This window comes from Entelurus aequoreus, linkage group LG04, assembly GCF_033978785.1.
Source record: "Entelurus aequoreus isolate RoL-2023_Sb linkage group LG04, RoL_Eaeq_v1.1, whole genome shotgun sequence".
NCBI lineage: Eukaryota > Metazoa > Chordata > Actinopteri > Syngnathiformes > Syngnathidae > Entelurus > Entelurus aequoreus.
Window position 1 is genome coordinate 54,621,129 of NC_084734.1, and position 16,873 is coordinate 54,638,001.

Genomic DNA, 16,873 nt, shown 5'->3' on the forward strand with positions numbered 1-16,873 from the left:
CTGTTGAAAAACAAATTCAGCTCGTTGGCTCTATCTGCACCCCCATCCAGCAGTTTGGCTTTATTGTTGAAGCCTGTGATGGCCTTCATACCCTTCCAAACCTCACGAGTGTTGTTTTGTTGGAGTTTAGCTTCAAGCTTCCTTCTATAGGCATCTTTCCCTTCTTGAAGATTAACTTTGAGCTGCCACTGAATCCTCTTCAACTCGTCCCGATCACCGGATCTGAAGGCTCGCTTCTTTTTATTTAGCAGCACCTTTAGCTGGCTGGTGATCCAGGGCTTGTTATTTGGGTAACAGTGGACAGTTTTTGTCGGGATGATGGAGTCCTCACAGAAATGTATGTAGTCAGTGATGCAGTCTGTGATTTTGTTGACATCTGTCCCGTGAGGCTTACAGAGTACTTCCCAGTCTGTAGTCTCAAAGCAGTCGTGTAAGGCTATGCCTGCCTCAATACTTCTCATTTGCACTGATTTAGTTGAGATGGGCTGCCTCCTCACAGCAGGAACGTAATGAGGTGTTAAAAGCACCAGATTGTGATCAGACCGTCCCAGGGGGGGCAGGGCAGTGGCGCTGTATGCATCTTTTGAATTAGCATACAGTAGGTCCAGAGTTTTATTTTCCCGTGTTGCACAGTGTACAAATTGATGGAAAGTGGGTAAAATAGAGTCCAGAGAAACATGATTAAAGTCACCCGAAATGAGAATGAGGGCATCGGGATGTTTGGTCTGTTGCTTAGCAACAGCGGCGTGAATGGTGTCACAAGCAGCAGTTTCGTCAGCAGAAGGAGGAACATACACTCCAATGAAGATTACAGAAGTAAATTCCCTTGGCAAATAATATGGCTGAATTCCAAATGCCAGAAGTTCAATTTCCGGCGTACAAACACACTCCTTTACAGTAATATGAGCAGGATTACACCACCTCTCGTTCACAAAGATGGCAATCCCTCCGCCTTTTTTCTTACCGCTCAGGAGTGTGCTTCTATCCCCCCGTGAGGTTGTGAAGCCGGGTAGAGACGCGCTGTGGTCCGGGAAGTCCGCGTGTAGCCAAGTCTCCGTAAAGCACATGATGCTGCACACGGCGTACTCCTTTTGAGTTCGGACGAGCCCAAACAATTTGTCCATTTTGTTCGCCAAAGACCGCACGTTCCCCATGAGGACAGAGGGGATTGCAGGCTTAAATTTCCTTCTGCGCTCCTTCATCTTTATGCCGGCACGGCGTCCCCTGCGCTTTTTCCGTAGTTCCACGGGAAGGTCCGGCCGCGTTCCCCATAGCGCTGGTAAGGAGAGCGCAAACAGCTCCTCGCGGGTGTAAACAAAAGTTCTGCTGCTCCGCTGATCAAAGCCAAGCACCAAACGGCCCGAAAAGAAAAAGAAAAGTAACGAAAACACACAAAAGCGTCCAAGAACCATAATTAGTGGTTTATGGAAGGTAAGAGATTAAAAAAAAGGCAAGAAAAGTTAAGAATAATACCAAAAATAAAGTAAAATGAAAGGAAGTCAAAGGAGCTACTGTGTTGTGCTGCCACTCTTCCAGGCGCACTCAACTGAAGGGTATCACAGCACTATATAAATAATATTGTTTTGAGCAACACAATGAACAATCCACTTTTTTTAAGTACTACGCTGAAGTAAGAGTGTTAGGCATATTAAACTATTTTAACAAAATGTTGTTTCACTTTAACTCTGACCTGGATTTGAACTCACAACCTTCTGCTTTGTTGTTCACATCCTAGTCATGCGTGCCACAGAAAGTGTGGGTAGACATTTCTGTTACAATTCTACTCTGTGACAGAACAATCATCAACTTCATTCAGGTAAAACCAACATTAGTGACGTCAGTATAATTTAATGTTAACGTTGTGTTGAAAGCACATTTTGGTTCGAATGATGTTTAAAGAAAAAGTGGACTTCATTGTGTAACAATGTTGTCTGGAGTTGTAGTGGGATCACCTATGTCCCACACAAAGTACATTTGCAGTCAGTCATATTATCCTCTTCATGTCACTTAAAAAATACAGAGAACATGACCTTGGTGTTTTCGATGGTAGTTACGGCCATGAGTGCATACAGTCTGTATCAGCTGACCTTCACAGACAGACCACGCCCCCTCGGCTCTTCCTAACAGCTCTGCGAGGATTAAAGAAAACGGCTCCAGCTCAATAAAAGAGTTCGCAAAATAGCTTTATCGAGCCATGTTTCTATGAACAGCATCACGTTTCAATCCCTGTACTCGAAACAAACTATGTTCCTACATTTTCTTCTTTAGCGATTGGACATCGGTGTGTAGCAGGCAGCGGCTGTATTCCCTCTTCGCTGCCACAGTGCCGTATTCCCCCTCTTCTTCCCCTTCTGCGCCATTGTCTTCTCCTAGCTCAGAAACTGTTGGAGCATTTTTAAAAAAAGGATTGAAAATGGAAAAAGATGGGGTAAAATAATTTTTTTGTTTTACGTTTTTTGTTTGAGGACAAACATGACACAAACCTTCCCAATTGTTAGAATGCCCACTGTTTAATATGTTTGTGTGTATGCTTCACTGATGAGAGTACTTGGTGAACATCGTTTTGTCCTACTAATTTTGACGGTTCTTGAAATCACCATAGTGTGGACTGTGAAGTTTGTTTACATGTAAAATCTTCCACTCCTTCTTTGTCTCATTTTGTCCACCAAAAGTTTCATGCTGTGCGTGAATGCACAAAGGTGCGCTTTGTTGATGTTATTGACTATTTGGAGTGCTAATCAGGCTATTTAGGCTAGCTCTATGTACATATTGCATCATTATGCCTCATTTGTAGGTATATTTGAGCTCATTTAATTTCCTTTACTTTTATCCTCTTTGTATATAATTTAGTTTTGCATGTCTCATGACACATTATCTGTATGTTATATTGGCTGCATTTCAGATAGTTGTATGTGTGCCATGTTGATCCAGACCACAGCAAACGTTACCTAGCTTGCCAAAGATTGTAATAAATCTAATAAAAGAAGACAATCTACAGTTTCCTTTAACTTGGACACACACATCTATACTTTGGGTCATTAAAAGCCAGTAATTTCCAGGAGTTATCTCACCTTCTGAGTAGCCTCTGATTTACTAATGGTTTCTAATGTTGTAAAAATGTGTAGAATAATTTTTAAATTTCAACATTTCTGTCAAAGATTTGCTTCACATAGTCATTTTGTTAGTAGGCTATTGTGGCTAATATAGACACTTACGTCATGTGTTGCCTTCATTATAAGACTTTTCATTTTTTGCGGCTCCATACAGATTTGTTTTTTGTATTTTTGGTCCAATATGGCTCTTTCAACGTTTTGGGTTGCTGACCCCTGTCATAGCCGCTTGTATTTTCACATCATCGGACAGATCAGCCGGTGGGGTTGCTCCCATGGACAGAGGGACAGCCGTGTGGTTTTGGTGTAACATTGGCAGCTTCGTCGTCGCTCGTGAATGAGCAGTTTAACAGAAGGTCCGGGCCAGAGTAGTTTTTGTCCAAAAGTCACCATGGTGGTCGGTCCAACTCAAACTTATTGCAGTCGCACAACACAGAATACAAGAATACCCTTAGAAAACAACAACTAAATGGCATAAGAAACGACAGCAACACGAGTAGCCTGCAGAAGAGTGCGACCAGAAGCAAGCGCGTGCAATTAAGGTATGAAAACATGGCACCGTTCTGGTTGTACCGATTAAAGTACTGAATTCGGTACACACCCCTAGTTATGTCTTTTTTTTCCTACAAAATTAAAAAGCTGAATGAACATCCTACAAGACTGGTGATTTAATAGTTTTTTCCAGATGTTGTACACATACAGTATTTGCAAGCATACACACTAGCATACACATTCTGGAGCTAAATGTCGGAAAACATATGTAAATATTTGAAATATATCAGCTAGAAAAGTGTGATAGAATGTTTACATTCATGTGTTGGTATCTGCAGAAAGAAGAGGCAGCAAATGTTTTGAGGGCAACCTGTATGCAACAGAATGTTTTCCCCTTACCGGTCCCTGTACAAGTTGTCCCTTGAAGAAAGGACAGCAGACCTCTAGTGGAGGCTAGTAAATGAAGTAATAGCTATGAACAGACACAAGACGCGCATTGAGCCAGGGGTTAGCACATACTGTTGTTGTTGTTGTTCAAAGAAAGAGACCAATTTGTATTTGTTTGTGCAGTGTCACAGGCTAGAGCCCATGTTTAAACTTTTAAAAGAATGGTTGCAGGGACTCTGTGTTCTATTTTCTCTGCAATTGTTTGTTTTTGGGCCAAAATACACCCACCCAAAAAAGGGTTTGCATACACTGCTTAATTTTTTAATTGGTTCTGCCAAATTTGGATCACCAGGAGGAAGCAAATGGAGAAGGGTAGCAACCCTGATGTGATCCAAGCTCTTAAAGGTTCAGTGAAAGCCCGGATACAAGTGGATTTGTTTTTATATAGTGTGACGGACAATTTACAGACTTTTGTTATTTTGGGGGGACTTATGGGGAATTTGTGTTCTGTTTTCAGCACAAGCTTAAGTTTTGTGGCTGATATAATTTACTGATTCTCTTAAAAGGAGCCATTTTGGGGTCTTTAAATAAACACACAAATGGAAATGAAACGGCACGCCTCACGCAGTCATATATTCCAGCATGCACCGCGCGCTTCTTCTTCTTCTACGGGGGAAAATGAAGACGGGGGAAAATGAAGTCGGCGGCTGCTTACCGTAGTTGCGATTGATTGATTGATTGAAACTTTTACCTGTTGGAGGCTCGTAAGGCGCACCGGATTATAAGGCACACTGTCAGCTTTTGACCAAATTAAACTATGGAATTCTCTTTACAATAAGATAAAAGACTGTAAAAATATATTCCAATTGAAAAAAATATATAAAGACAGAACAATAAGATCATATGGACAGCCATAAGTGTTTACATTTTGCTTTATATTTATTATTTTACTTATTTTTTTGTGTGGTTTTGTATTTGTTTTGTATCATCCTGTGAGGTGTATATTTCTTCTTTTGTTAGGTTTGTACTTCATGAAGTTTTGCACTTGTGTTTTTTGTGTGTTTTTTGTTTGTTTTCATTATATTTGGATGTATTTGTTTGGTTTGTATGATATCCATTAAGTAAGACTACGTATTATGTTGAAGGGGGCAGGAAAATATAAGATTTTTCTTCATCCCGCTCCTTCTCAGGCATTGGTGTCTAAATGTGTGTTTAGTTGCTGATGTTTAATTGTCTATCGATCAAAGATGCACATCAATGAAGGAGATAAATAAAAAATGTAATTAAATTAAAATAAAAGTGGGGCGTATAATCTACTGAATGTCTAACAAAATATAATTCTGCTGGTTGGTGTACAATTTGTAAGTATTAAAAAAAACAGCATTACAGGGTCACCATCATAAAATCTTTGCGAACTGTATAGACAATATTTTTCCGCTGCGTTTCCATTACCTTTAATATGCAGACTTACAGCATTGCGATCACCCATTAGGTGTAAAAAGAGCTGTGTCAACGTGATCACAGCTCACTCTGACACAGTACACATTTGTAATAAATAATAATGAAAAGGAAATGAAGTTAGTGTAGTGATTTCGATATTAAATGTATTTAGATGCTTTTTTAATTACATTACACATATATTTATTATATATATAACTATAGAACTATAAAAATATATATTCTATATACATTGTGTGTTTGTATGTACAAAACCAGTGAAGTTGGCACGTTGTGTAAATCGTAAATAAAAACAGAATACAATGATTTGCAAATCCTGTTCAACCTATATTCAATTGAATAGACTGCAAAGACCAGATAAAGTTCAAACTTGAAAACTATTTTTTGTTAATATTCGCTCATGTGGAATTTAATGCCTGTTTCAAAAAAGCTGGCACAAGTGGCAAAAAAGACAAAGTTGAGGAATGCTCATCAAACACTTATTTGGAACATCCCACAGGTGAACATGGTAATTGGGAACAGGTGGGTGCCATGATTGGGTATAAAAGCAGCTTCCATGAAATGCTCAGTCATTCACAAACAAGGATGGGGCGAGGGTCACCACTTTGAACAAATCCGTGAGCAAATTGTCGAACAGTTTAAGAACAACATTTCTCAACAAGCTATTGCAAGGAATTTGTGGATTTCACCATCTGCGGTCCGTAATATCAAAAGGTTCAGAGAAATCCCTGCACGTAAGCGGCAATGCCCGTGACCTTCGATCCCTCAGGGGGTACTGCATCAAAAAGCGACATCAATGTGTAAAGGATATCACCACATGGGCTAAGAAAACCACTTTCAGTAACTACAGTTTGTCGCAACATCTTTAAGTGCAAGTTAAAACTCTACTGTGCAAAGCGAAAGCCATTTATCAACAACACCCAGAAATGCCGCCGGCTTCGCTGGGCCCAAGCTCTTCTAAGATGGACTGATGCAAAGTGGAAAAAGCGTTCTGTGGTCTGACGAGTCCACATTTCAAATTGTTTTTGGAAACTGTGGACGTCGTGTATTCTGGAACAAAGAGGAAAAGAACCAATCGGATTGTTCGAGGCGCAAAGTTCAAAAGCCAGCATCTGTGATGGTATGGGAGTGTATTAGTGCCCAAGGCATGGGTAACTTACACATCTGTGAAGGCACCATTAATGCTGAAAGGTACATACAGGTTTTGGAACAACATATGTTGCCATCCAAGCAACATTACCATGGACGCCCCTGCTTATTTCAGCAAGACAATGCCAAGCCACGTGTTACAACAGCGTGTCTTCATAGCAAAAGAGTGCGGGTACTAGACTGGCCTGCCTGTAGTCCAGACCTGTCTCCCATTGAAAATGTGTGGCGCAATATGAAGCCTAAAATACCACAACAGGACTGTATAACAACTTAAGCTGTACATCAAGCAAGAATGGGAAAGAATTCCACCTGAAAAGCTTAAAAAATTGGTCTTCTCAGTTCCCAAACGTTTACTGAGTGTTGTTAAAAGGAAAGGCCATGTAACACAGTAGTAAAAATGCCCCTGTGCCAAATTTTTTTGCAATGTGTTGCTGCCATTAAATTCTTAAGTTAATGATTATTTCCATCCATCCATTTTCTACCGCTTATTCCCTTCGGGGTCGCGGGGGGCGTTGGAGCCTATCTCAGCTACAATCGGGCGGAAGGCGGGGTACACCCTGGACAAGTCGCCACCTCATCACAGGGCCACCACAGATAGACAGACAACATTCACACTCACATTCACACACTAGGGCCAATTTAGTGTTGCCAATCAACCTATTCCCAGGTGCATGTCTTTGGAGGTGGGAGGAAGCCAGAGTACCCGGAGGGAACCCACGCAGTCACAGGGAGAACATGCAAACTCCACACAGAAAGATCCCGAGCCCGGGATTGAACTCAGGACTACTCAGGACCTTCGTTTTGTGAGGCACATGCACTAACCCCTGTCCCACCGTGCAGCCACAGAAAAAAGTGTTTCTCAGTTTGAACATTAAAGGCCTACTGAAACCCACTACTACCGACCACGCAGTCTGATAGTTTATATATCAATGATGAAATCTTAACATTGCAACACATGCCATTATGGCCGGGTTAACTTATAAAGTGCAATTTTAAATTTCCCGCCACACTTCCGCTTGAAAACGTCTCGGTATGATGACGTATGCGCGTGACGTAGCCAGTTTAACAGATGTATGGCTTCCCCATTGAAGCCAATACGAAATAGCTCTGTTTTCATCTCATTATTCCACAGAATTCTGGACATCTGTGTTGGTGAATCTGTTGCAATTTGTTCATTGCATTATGGAGAAAGAAGCTGAGCAAGCAAAGAAGAAAGTTGTCGGTGCAAAGCGGATATTTTGCGAGGGAAGTCAGCAACACAACACAGCCGGTGTTTGTTTACATTCCCGAAAGATGCCGTCAAGATCGAAGAACTAGGACAACAGAGACTCTAACCAGGAGGACTTTGATTTGGATACACAGACGCGATACCGTGAGTACGTAGCTGTGCTTCCAAACATTTGATCGCTTGCTATAACTAGCTCGAGCTAGGAGCTAGCATAACAAACACCTAGGTGTTTGTTATGCAGGATTAATTTGTGGCATATTAAATATAAGCCTGGTTGTGTTGTGGCTAATAGAGTATATATATGTCTTGTGTTTATTTACCGTTGTAGTCATTCCCAGCTGAATATCAGGTCCCACCCGCGCGCTTCCAAACAATTGATTGCTTGCCCGTACGTGCGTGTCATGTACGTAACTTTGGTTAAATATATAAGCTTTATGAACCTTGGGTTAGGTGAACGATTCTTTGGGCTGAGTGAGTGTGTGTGTTGTGCAGGTGTTTGAATTGTATTGGCGGGTTATATATACGGGATCCCGTCCATATAACTCGCTCGAGCTATAACTAGCTTGAGCTAGTAGCTAGGAGCTAGGAGCTAGCATAACAAACGCCTAGGTGTTTTTACGCGGGATTCATTTGTGGCATATTAAATATAAGCCTGGTTGTGTTGTGGCTAATAGAGTATATACTGTATATGTATTGTGTTTATTTACTGTTGTAGTCATTCCCAGCTGAATATCAGGTCACCCCCGGCTCTCACAGCATCTTCCCTATCTGAATCGCTTCCACTCCCCACTAGTCCTTCACTTGCATTTTCCTCATCCACAAATCTTTCATCCTCGCTCAAATTAATGGGGAAATCGTTGCTTTCTCGGTCCGAATCTCTCTCACTTCTGGCGGCCATCATTGTAAACAATAGGGAACTTTGTGGATATGTTCAATTGACTACGTCACGCTACTTCCGGTAGGGGCAAGCCTTTTGTTATCAGATACCAAAAGTTGCGATCTTTATCGTCGTTGTTTTATACTAAATCCTTTCAGCAAAAATATGGCAATATCGCAAAATGATCAAGTATCACACATAGAATAGATCTGCTATCCCCGTTTAAATAAAAAAAAATTCATTTCAGTAGGCCTTTAAATATCTTGTCTATGCAGTTTATTCAATTGAATATAAGTTGAAAAGGATTTGCAAATCATTGTATTCTGTTTTTATTTACGAATTACACAACGTGCCAACTTCACTGGTTTTGGGTTTTGTATACATACTGTATATACAGTATATACATATACGTGTATATAATATAGTATGTATATATTTACACATATGTATATGCTATATGTGCATATATATATATATATATATATATATATATATATATATATATATATATATATATATATATATATATATACAGTATATATATATATATATATATATACAGTATATATATCCATCCATCCATCTTCTTCCGCTTATCCGAGGTCGGGTCGCGGGGGCAGCAGCTTAAGCAGGGAAGCCCAGACTTCCCTCTCCCCAGCCACTTCGTCCAGCTCCTCCCGGGGGATCCCGAGGCGTTCCCAGGCCAGCCGGGAGACATAGTCTTCCCAACGTGTCCTGGGTCTTCCCCGTGGCCTCCTACCGGTCGGACGTGCCCTAAACACCTCCCTAGGGAGGCGTTCGGGTGGCATCCTGACCAGATGCCCGAACCACCTCATCTGGCTCCTCTCGATGTGGAGGAGCAGCGGCTTTACTTTGAGCTCCCCCCGGATGGCAGAGCTTCTCACCCTATCTCTAAGGGAGAGCCCCGCCACCCGGCGGAGGAAACTCATTTCGGCCGCTTGTACCCGTGATCTTGTCCTTTCGGTCATAACCCAAAGCTCATGACCATAGGTGAGGATGGGAACGTAGATTGACCTGTAAATTGAGAGCTTTGCCTTCCGGCTCAGCTCCTTCTTCACCACAACGGATCGATACAGCGTCCGCATTACTGAAGGCGCCGCACCGATTCGCCTGTCGATCTCACGATCCACTCTTCCCTCACTCGTGAACAAGACTCCGAGGTACTTGAACTCCTCCACTTGGGGCAGGGTCTCCTCCGCAACCCGGAGATGGCACTCCACCCTTTTCCGGGCGAGAACCATGGATTCGGACTTGGAGGTGCTGATTCTCATCCCAGTCGATTCACACTCAGCTGCGAACTGATCCAGCGAGAGCTGAAGATCCTGGCCAGATGAAGCCATCAGGACCACATCATATGCAAAAAGCATAGACATAATCCTGCAGCCACCAAACCAGATCCCCTCAACGCCTTGACTGCGCCTAGAAATTCTGTCCATAAAAGTTATGAACAGAATCGGTGACAAAGGGCAGCCTTGGCGGAGTCCAACCCTCACTGGAAACGTGTCCGACTTACTGCCGGCAATGCGGACCAAACTCTGGCACTGATCATACAGGGAGCGGACCGCCACAATCAGACAGTCCGATACCCCATACTCTCTGAGCACTCCCCACAGGACTTCCCGAGGGACACGGTCGAATGCCTTCTCCAAGTCCACAAAACACATGTAGACTGGTTGGGCAAACTCCCATGCACCCTCAAGGACCCTGCCGAGAGTATAGAGCTGGTCCACAGTTCCACGACCAGGACGAAAACCACACTGTTCCTCCTGAATCCGAGGTTCGACTATCCGGCGTAGCCTCTCCAGCACACCTGAATAGACCTTACCGGGAAGGCTGAGGAGTGTGATCCCACGATAGTTAGAACACACCCTCCGGTTCCCCTTCTTAAAGAGAGGAACCACCACCCCGGTCTGCCAATCCAGAGGTACCGCCCCCGATGTCCACGCGATGCTGCAGAGTCTTGTCAACCAAGACAGCCCCACAGCATCCAGAGCCTTAAGGAACTCAGAGCAGATCTCATCCACCCCCGGGGCCTTGCCACCGAGGAGCTTTTTAACTACCTCAGCAACCTCAGCCCCAGAAATAGGAGAGCCCACCACAGATTCCCCAGGCACTGCTTCCTCATAGGAAGACGTGTTGGTGGGATTGAGGAGGTCTTCGAAGTATTCCCTCCACCGATCCACAACATCCGCAGTCGAGGTCAGCAGAACACCATCCTCACCGTACACGGTGTTGATAGTGCACTGCTTCCCCTTCCTGAGGCGGCGGATGGTGGTCCAGAATCGCTTCGAAGCCGTCCGGAAGTCGTTTTCCATGGCTTCCCCGAACTCCTCCCATGCCCGAGTTTTTGCCTCCGCGACCGCCGAAGCCGCACACCGCTTGACCTGTCGGTACCTGTCCGCTGCCTCAGGAGTCCTATGAGCCAAAAGAACCCGGTAGGACTCCTTCTTCAGCTTGACGGCATCACTCACCGCCGGTGTCCACCAACGGGTTCTAGGATTACCGCCATGACAGGCACCAACTACCTTGTACCTTGCGGCCAAAGCTCCAATCAGCCGCCTCGACAATAGAGGTGCGGAACATGGTCCATTCGGACTCAATGTCCAGCACCTCCTTCGTGACATGTTCAAAGTTCTTCCGGAGGTGGGAATTGAAACTCTCTCTGACAGGAGACTCTGCCAGACGTTCCCAGCAAACCCTCACAATGCGTTTGGGCCTGCCAGGTCTGTCCGGCATCCTCCCCCACCATCGCAGCCAACTCACCACCAGGTGGTGATCGGTAGAAAGCTCCGCCCCTCTCTTCACCCGAGTGTCCAAAACATGAGGCCGCAAATCCGACGACACAACTACAAAGTCGATCATGGAACTGCGGCCTAGGGTGTCCTGGTGCCAAGTGCACATATGGACACCCTTATGTTTGAACATGGTGTTCGTTATGGACAATCTGTGACGGGCACAAAAGTCCAAACACAAAACACCGCTCGGGTTCAGATCCGGGCAGCCATTCTTCCCAATCACGCCTCTCCAGGTTTCACTGTCGCTGCCAACATGAGCGTTGAAGTCCCCCAGTAGAACGAGGGAATCACCCGGGGGAGAACTCTCAAGTACTCCCTCGAGTGAATCCAAAAAGGGTGGGTACTCTGAGCTGCGGTTTGGCGCGTAAGCGCAAACCACAGTCAGGACCCGTTCCCCCACCCGAAGGCGGAGGGAAGCTACCCTCTCGTCCACCGGGTTGAACTCCAACATGCAGGCTCTGAGCCGGGGGCAACGAGAATTGCCACCCCAGCCCGTCGCCTCTCACTGCCGGCAACGCCAGAGTAGAAGAGAGTCCAGCCCCTCTCGAGAGAACTGGTTCCAGAGCCCTTGCTGTGCGTCGAAGTGAGTCCGACTATGTCTAGTCGGAACTTCTCCACCTCGCGCACTAGCTCAGGCTCCTTCCCCCCCAGCGAGGTGACGTTCCACGTCCCAAGAGCTAGCTTCTGTAGCCGAGGATCGGACCGCACTTGGCGGTCCGATATATATATATATATATATATATATATATATATATATATATATATATAAACAGTATATATATATTGCTAATTTATATGCTTTCGGCCCCTGGATAATTTTTTTTTATCCCAATGCGGCCCTCGAGTGTAAAAGTTTGAACACCCTTGGTCAAATGGAATATTTTCACCATGAGATGCATGCCAACGTTTTATGATGATCGCCACAAAATACGTATTTTAAACTAACTCTACACGTGTCGTTTTTTTAATCTGAGTTAATATCCATCAACATCTCAAACCAAATGCTTTGAAATCTGAAAAGTCTTCAATCTTGGGTTTGATGAAAGGAAGTATTTTAATTACTTTATAGGCATGCTATATTGTTAAAGATAAAGTAAGAATCATAATGTTCCATCTGCTGCATTGTAGTCACCAGACAAATGAGTCTTTGTTGTGTGTTTACTGGACTGAAGGGACAGAAACAGACGTGTTCAATGTCACATCACAATGATCATACTTGCCAACCCTCCCAAATTTTCCGGGACACTCCCGAATTTCAGTGCCTCTCCCGAAAATCTCCCGGGACAACCATTCTCCAGAATTTCTCCCGATTTCCAGCCGGACTTAAGGCACGCCCCCTCCAGGTCCGTGCGGACCTGAGTGAGGACAACCTGTCGTCACGTCTGCTTGGCCAACCAGAAAGTAACCACAGAACACTATACTGTATAGTGTTGTTAGTGTTCTGTGGTTACTTTCTGGTTGGCCAACGGTTTACGTTGTATTGCCCACCCTGATGTCAAATGTGGGAGTCGGTTCTGAAGTATGAAGTAAAGAGACGTAACTTCATCACCTCGCCTGGTTATTGACTCCAACCCAGAATATTACATTGCACTTTCAAATACAACAATGACTAGAGAGGAGTGTTATGTGTGTATATGTGGGCTGAATTCATAATATTGACGACCAACAAATACCTTTGAAATGATTTCTATTAACTTTAAAAACGACAACAAGCAAACATGCATACATCTTTGCCACTTATTTCAAATTGATTATCTGCAAAAGTTAGATTGACTTGTGGTGGTTCTTATTTCTAAACTGTTTGTCTATTTTTAATCAACAGCAACAAAAAGTTCATGATCTTGTCTTTATCTTTCCATCCTAATCAGTAGGTGTGTCCTGATACAACTTTTTCACTTCCGATACGATACCCATTATTGGAGCCTATACTATACTGATTTTGAGCCAATCAACTATGCGGACACGTTTGTTACTGCATACTTTCTAATACGCTTTTGCCTTGGAGACTTGTATGTGTAAGTAAAATGCAACTATAAATATTGACACGTGCTGTTTTAAACTCCAACATGTACAGCACTGTTATGAGATGAGTTTATGATTATCATTATAATATAATCATTATAAATGATTATGAAGTGTTTTGAATGGACTAATTGGAGATAGTTTGCCATCCAAAGGCCAAGAGTTGGAGTACCATGGTGCCCAAACAGATGAATTTGAATAATAAAGCATGAATAAAACTCCTGGCAGGAATATTAAACTGCTGATTTGGATCTTATAACGACTTCAGTTTTTTTGGACTAAAGAACTACTTGAGTAGGAGTCATGAAGCCATCTGTCTAAGGATCTTGTTTCCTCTGAAAGTTACTCACATAGCCCAGTGGTCCCCAACCTTTATGTAACTGCGGACCGGTCAACGCTTGACAATTTGTCCCACGGACCGGGGGGTTGAGGTCGTGTGGGGGCGGTGGGTTGCTATGGTAACGGTTACATACCTTCAAAATAAGACGCAGATACAACATTAAAAACAAATATAAAGATAATGAGAATTTTAACTCACCGTAACGCTGTAGGTTTGTCAGCCTGGAGTGCGTACCACGGTGATTTATCAATCCTCTCTAACAATTGTTTCTCAATGTCTTCGGCTATTTCCGAATTGCGCCGAGTCACGGTGCTAGCCGACAGAGGCACCTGTGATATCTTTTTAACAGCAGCCTCTCCTAGAAGTTGACGGCAAATGTCTTTAGCGGCAGGAAGGATCAATTCTTCACCAATAGTGAATGGCTTTTTAGCCTTTGCAATACGATTAGCCACTACGATGCTCTCAGTGCATTGTCATTTACTGATGTGGTGTCACTCAGTAATTTCTTCTGTTTTTCATGTTCATGTTTTTTCTTTCAAAATACTCCGGGGGCTTGTCTTTTAACCCTCCTGTTTTCCTTGGGTCATTTTGATTCGCCACTGTATTAAAAAAAAACAAAAAATCCCCTAAACGATATTTTTTTAACTTGAAATTTTATGACTTCTCCTAGCTTGGCACCAACAGTAGAAAAAGTCAAATGTTGCTTTTAATCACACTTCCATGTAAGCTGTACAAAATGTTTTACAAAGGTGGTCTTTGGGTCAAAATGACCCGTGAGTCACAAAGTGTTGAAATCAAAGTCACAGAGTTGTTTATACATCACAGAATGTTACAATGTTTTAGTTGTTATAGTCCAACAGTAGCAGAGCTCTTTTTCTGTGGATTTCCAGAGATTATAAAGGTGCTGCAGATCACAGGGCCCCGAATTATGTCTGTGCTGAAGCCATGAGTGTGCGTTATACCATTGAAGAAGCTCTAGAGCTGATTTTTTCAGATGTCCAGCAAGACAACTCTGATTCAGAAGAGGAAGTGGAGGATGTATCAGAAGAAGAAGATGGGGAGGAATACAACCCAGAGCATGATGATCTTCAGAAAAAGAAGAAAACCCTGAAGCTGAAAGAGAGACTTTCCTTTCAAAAAATGGCAAAATAACATGGTCCTCAGCAGCGTATGACCATCAAGGCAGGCATGCAGAACAAAACATCATAAAGATGACCCAGGACCCACAAGGTATGCCGTTTTTCATGCTCATGACATTGTCTAACCATTCTACCTGTTTATCACACCAGAAATTGAAAAAATAATCCTGAGATGACAAATTTGGAGGGTTTTCGCAAATATGGAGACAGCTGGAAAAAGATGGATGAGACTGACCTGCAGGCCTACTTAGGGCTGCTAATCTTAGCCGGTGTATACAGGTCCCGAGGTGAGGCTGCAACTACTCTATGGGATGCAGAGAGTGGAAGGCCAATTTTCCGAGCCACAATGCCACTCAAACTCTTTCATACCTACTCAAGACTGATACGATTTGATGACCGTGAGTCAAAACCAGCAAGATGTGTGACAGACAAACTTGCAGCCATAAGAGAGGTCTGGGACAATGTAGTTCTTCTGAGCACACTGCACACAGATGGTGACATTAGCGATCGTGAGGACAGGAAGCCAGTCATCATCGTAGACTACAACCGCAACAAGGGAGGTGTGGACAACCTAGATAAGGTGATTGGAACATACAGCTGCAGAAGGATGACTGCCCGCTGGCCCCTGGTCATCTTCCACATCGTCATTGATGTTTCCTCCTACAATGCCTTTGTGATTTGGAGAGAGATCAACCCGACCTGGATGTCTCGTAAGCAGAACAAGAGGAGGGTGTTCCTGGAGCAGCTGGGAAAGGCACTTGTAATTCCACTCATTGAAAGAATGAAGCATGTCCCCCACACAGAAGCCTCAGCAGCAGTTGTAAAAGCTATTCAGAGTGCAGGAGCTCCTGATCAACCTGAGGATCCAGCTACCACAGCCACTTCCCCAGCTAGGGCAAGTAAGAGAAAGAGATGTCAGCTCTGCCCTCAAAAGAAGGACTGTAAAACACATACTGTGTGCTGCAGGTGTAAAAAATATATCTGCAAAGGCTGCACACTTGCATACTGCCCTACATGTGCCAATTAGGGTTAGTTAATTAGTTAATTAGTTGAATGGGTTATGTTATTTTTCATATTTTTGTATTGTACATTGTCTTCAATTGTTCACTGGAGAAAGAAAAGAAAGAAATGGAGTAATTGGGATGAATAAAAATGCATTCAAAACACAATTTTTTTTGCTTTTCTTAAGCTATACAAATGAAGTGAAGAGGGAAGACTCAGTTATTCACACATTTTGTGGTGAATGACACGTTGTTTCTTCAAGCAAGATGAAATTTGGTGTTTAAGTTCAATTAAGCTGCTTGTATTAGGGGTTTAGTGAAGACGGGTCATTTTGACCCGGAGGACACGGGGTGTATACAGGAAATGAGGACAACACAAGGGTTAATCCAAGGTGATTGGTATCTAAGTGGCGAAGCAGTTTTGAAGGCTTCATTGCCTCATTAGAGAGCTGGTCGCCACATATTATGCAAAACGGACTCGGTGCGTGGGAATCACCTGTTGCGATAAATCCATATTTCAAAGAGGACTCCTGGTATTGTCTGTTAAAAGCTTTCTTTTTGTTGGAAGTCGTAGGCTGTTCTTTTTTCTCACAAATAAACTTTCCAAAGACGTCTGTTTTCTACTAATTTTCCTAGCTGGGTTAAATTTTGCCGCTCAAGTGACCAATATATAACCGAGAGAATCCGGTCATTTTTCAAAATAAAATACTAAAAAAAAAAAAACAATCGTTCGAGCTCAGATAATAAATAAAACGGAAATAACGAATTATTTCTTGTGCGGCCCGGTACCAATCGATCAACGGACTGGTACCGGTCAACATAGCTAACATGTCAGTCTCAGCCATAAGGCAACA

The 16,873-nt window shown here is 43.3% G+C and overlaps 1 protein-coding gene across 2 annotated transcripts in view; it reads left to right on the forward strand.

Annotated features, from left to right (window-relative positions):
* The window catches only part of LOC133647913 (piggyBac transposable element-derived protein 4-like), a 31,714-nt gene extending 15,646 nt beyond the window's left edge, over nt 1–16,068 (forward strand). Inside the window, exons 1-2 of one of the 2 annotated variants that reach the window (XM_062043671.1) lie at nt 14,722–15,109; nt 15,169–16,068. In XM_062043671.1, the coding sequence (XP_061899655.1) occupies nt 15,191–16,045 (855 nt within the window). In that variant the 5' untranslated portion in view covers nt 14,722–15,109; nt 15,169–15,190 and the 3' untranslated portion in view covers nt 16,046–16,068. Of the gene's footprint in view, nt 1–14,721 lie in introns of those variants that run through there. The other variant, XM_062043670.1, reaches the window with a different exon arrangement.
* Nucleotides 16,069–16,873: the final 805 nt, after the last annotated feature.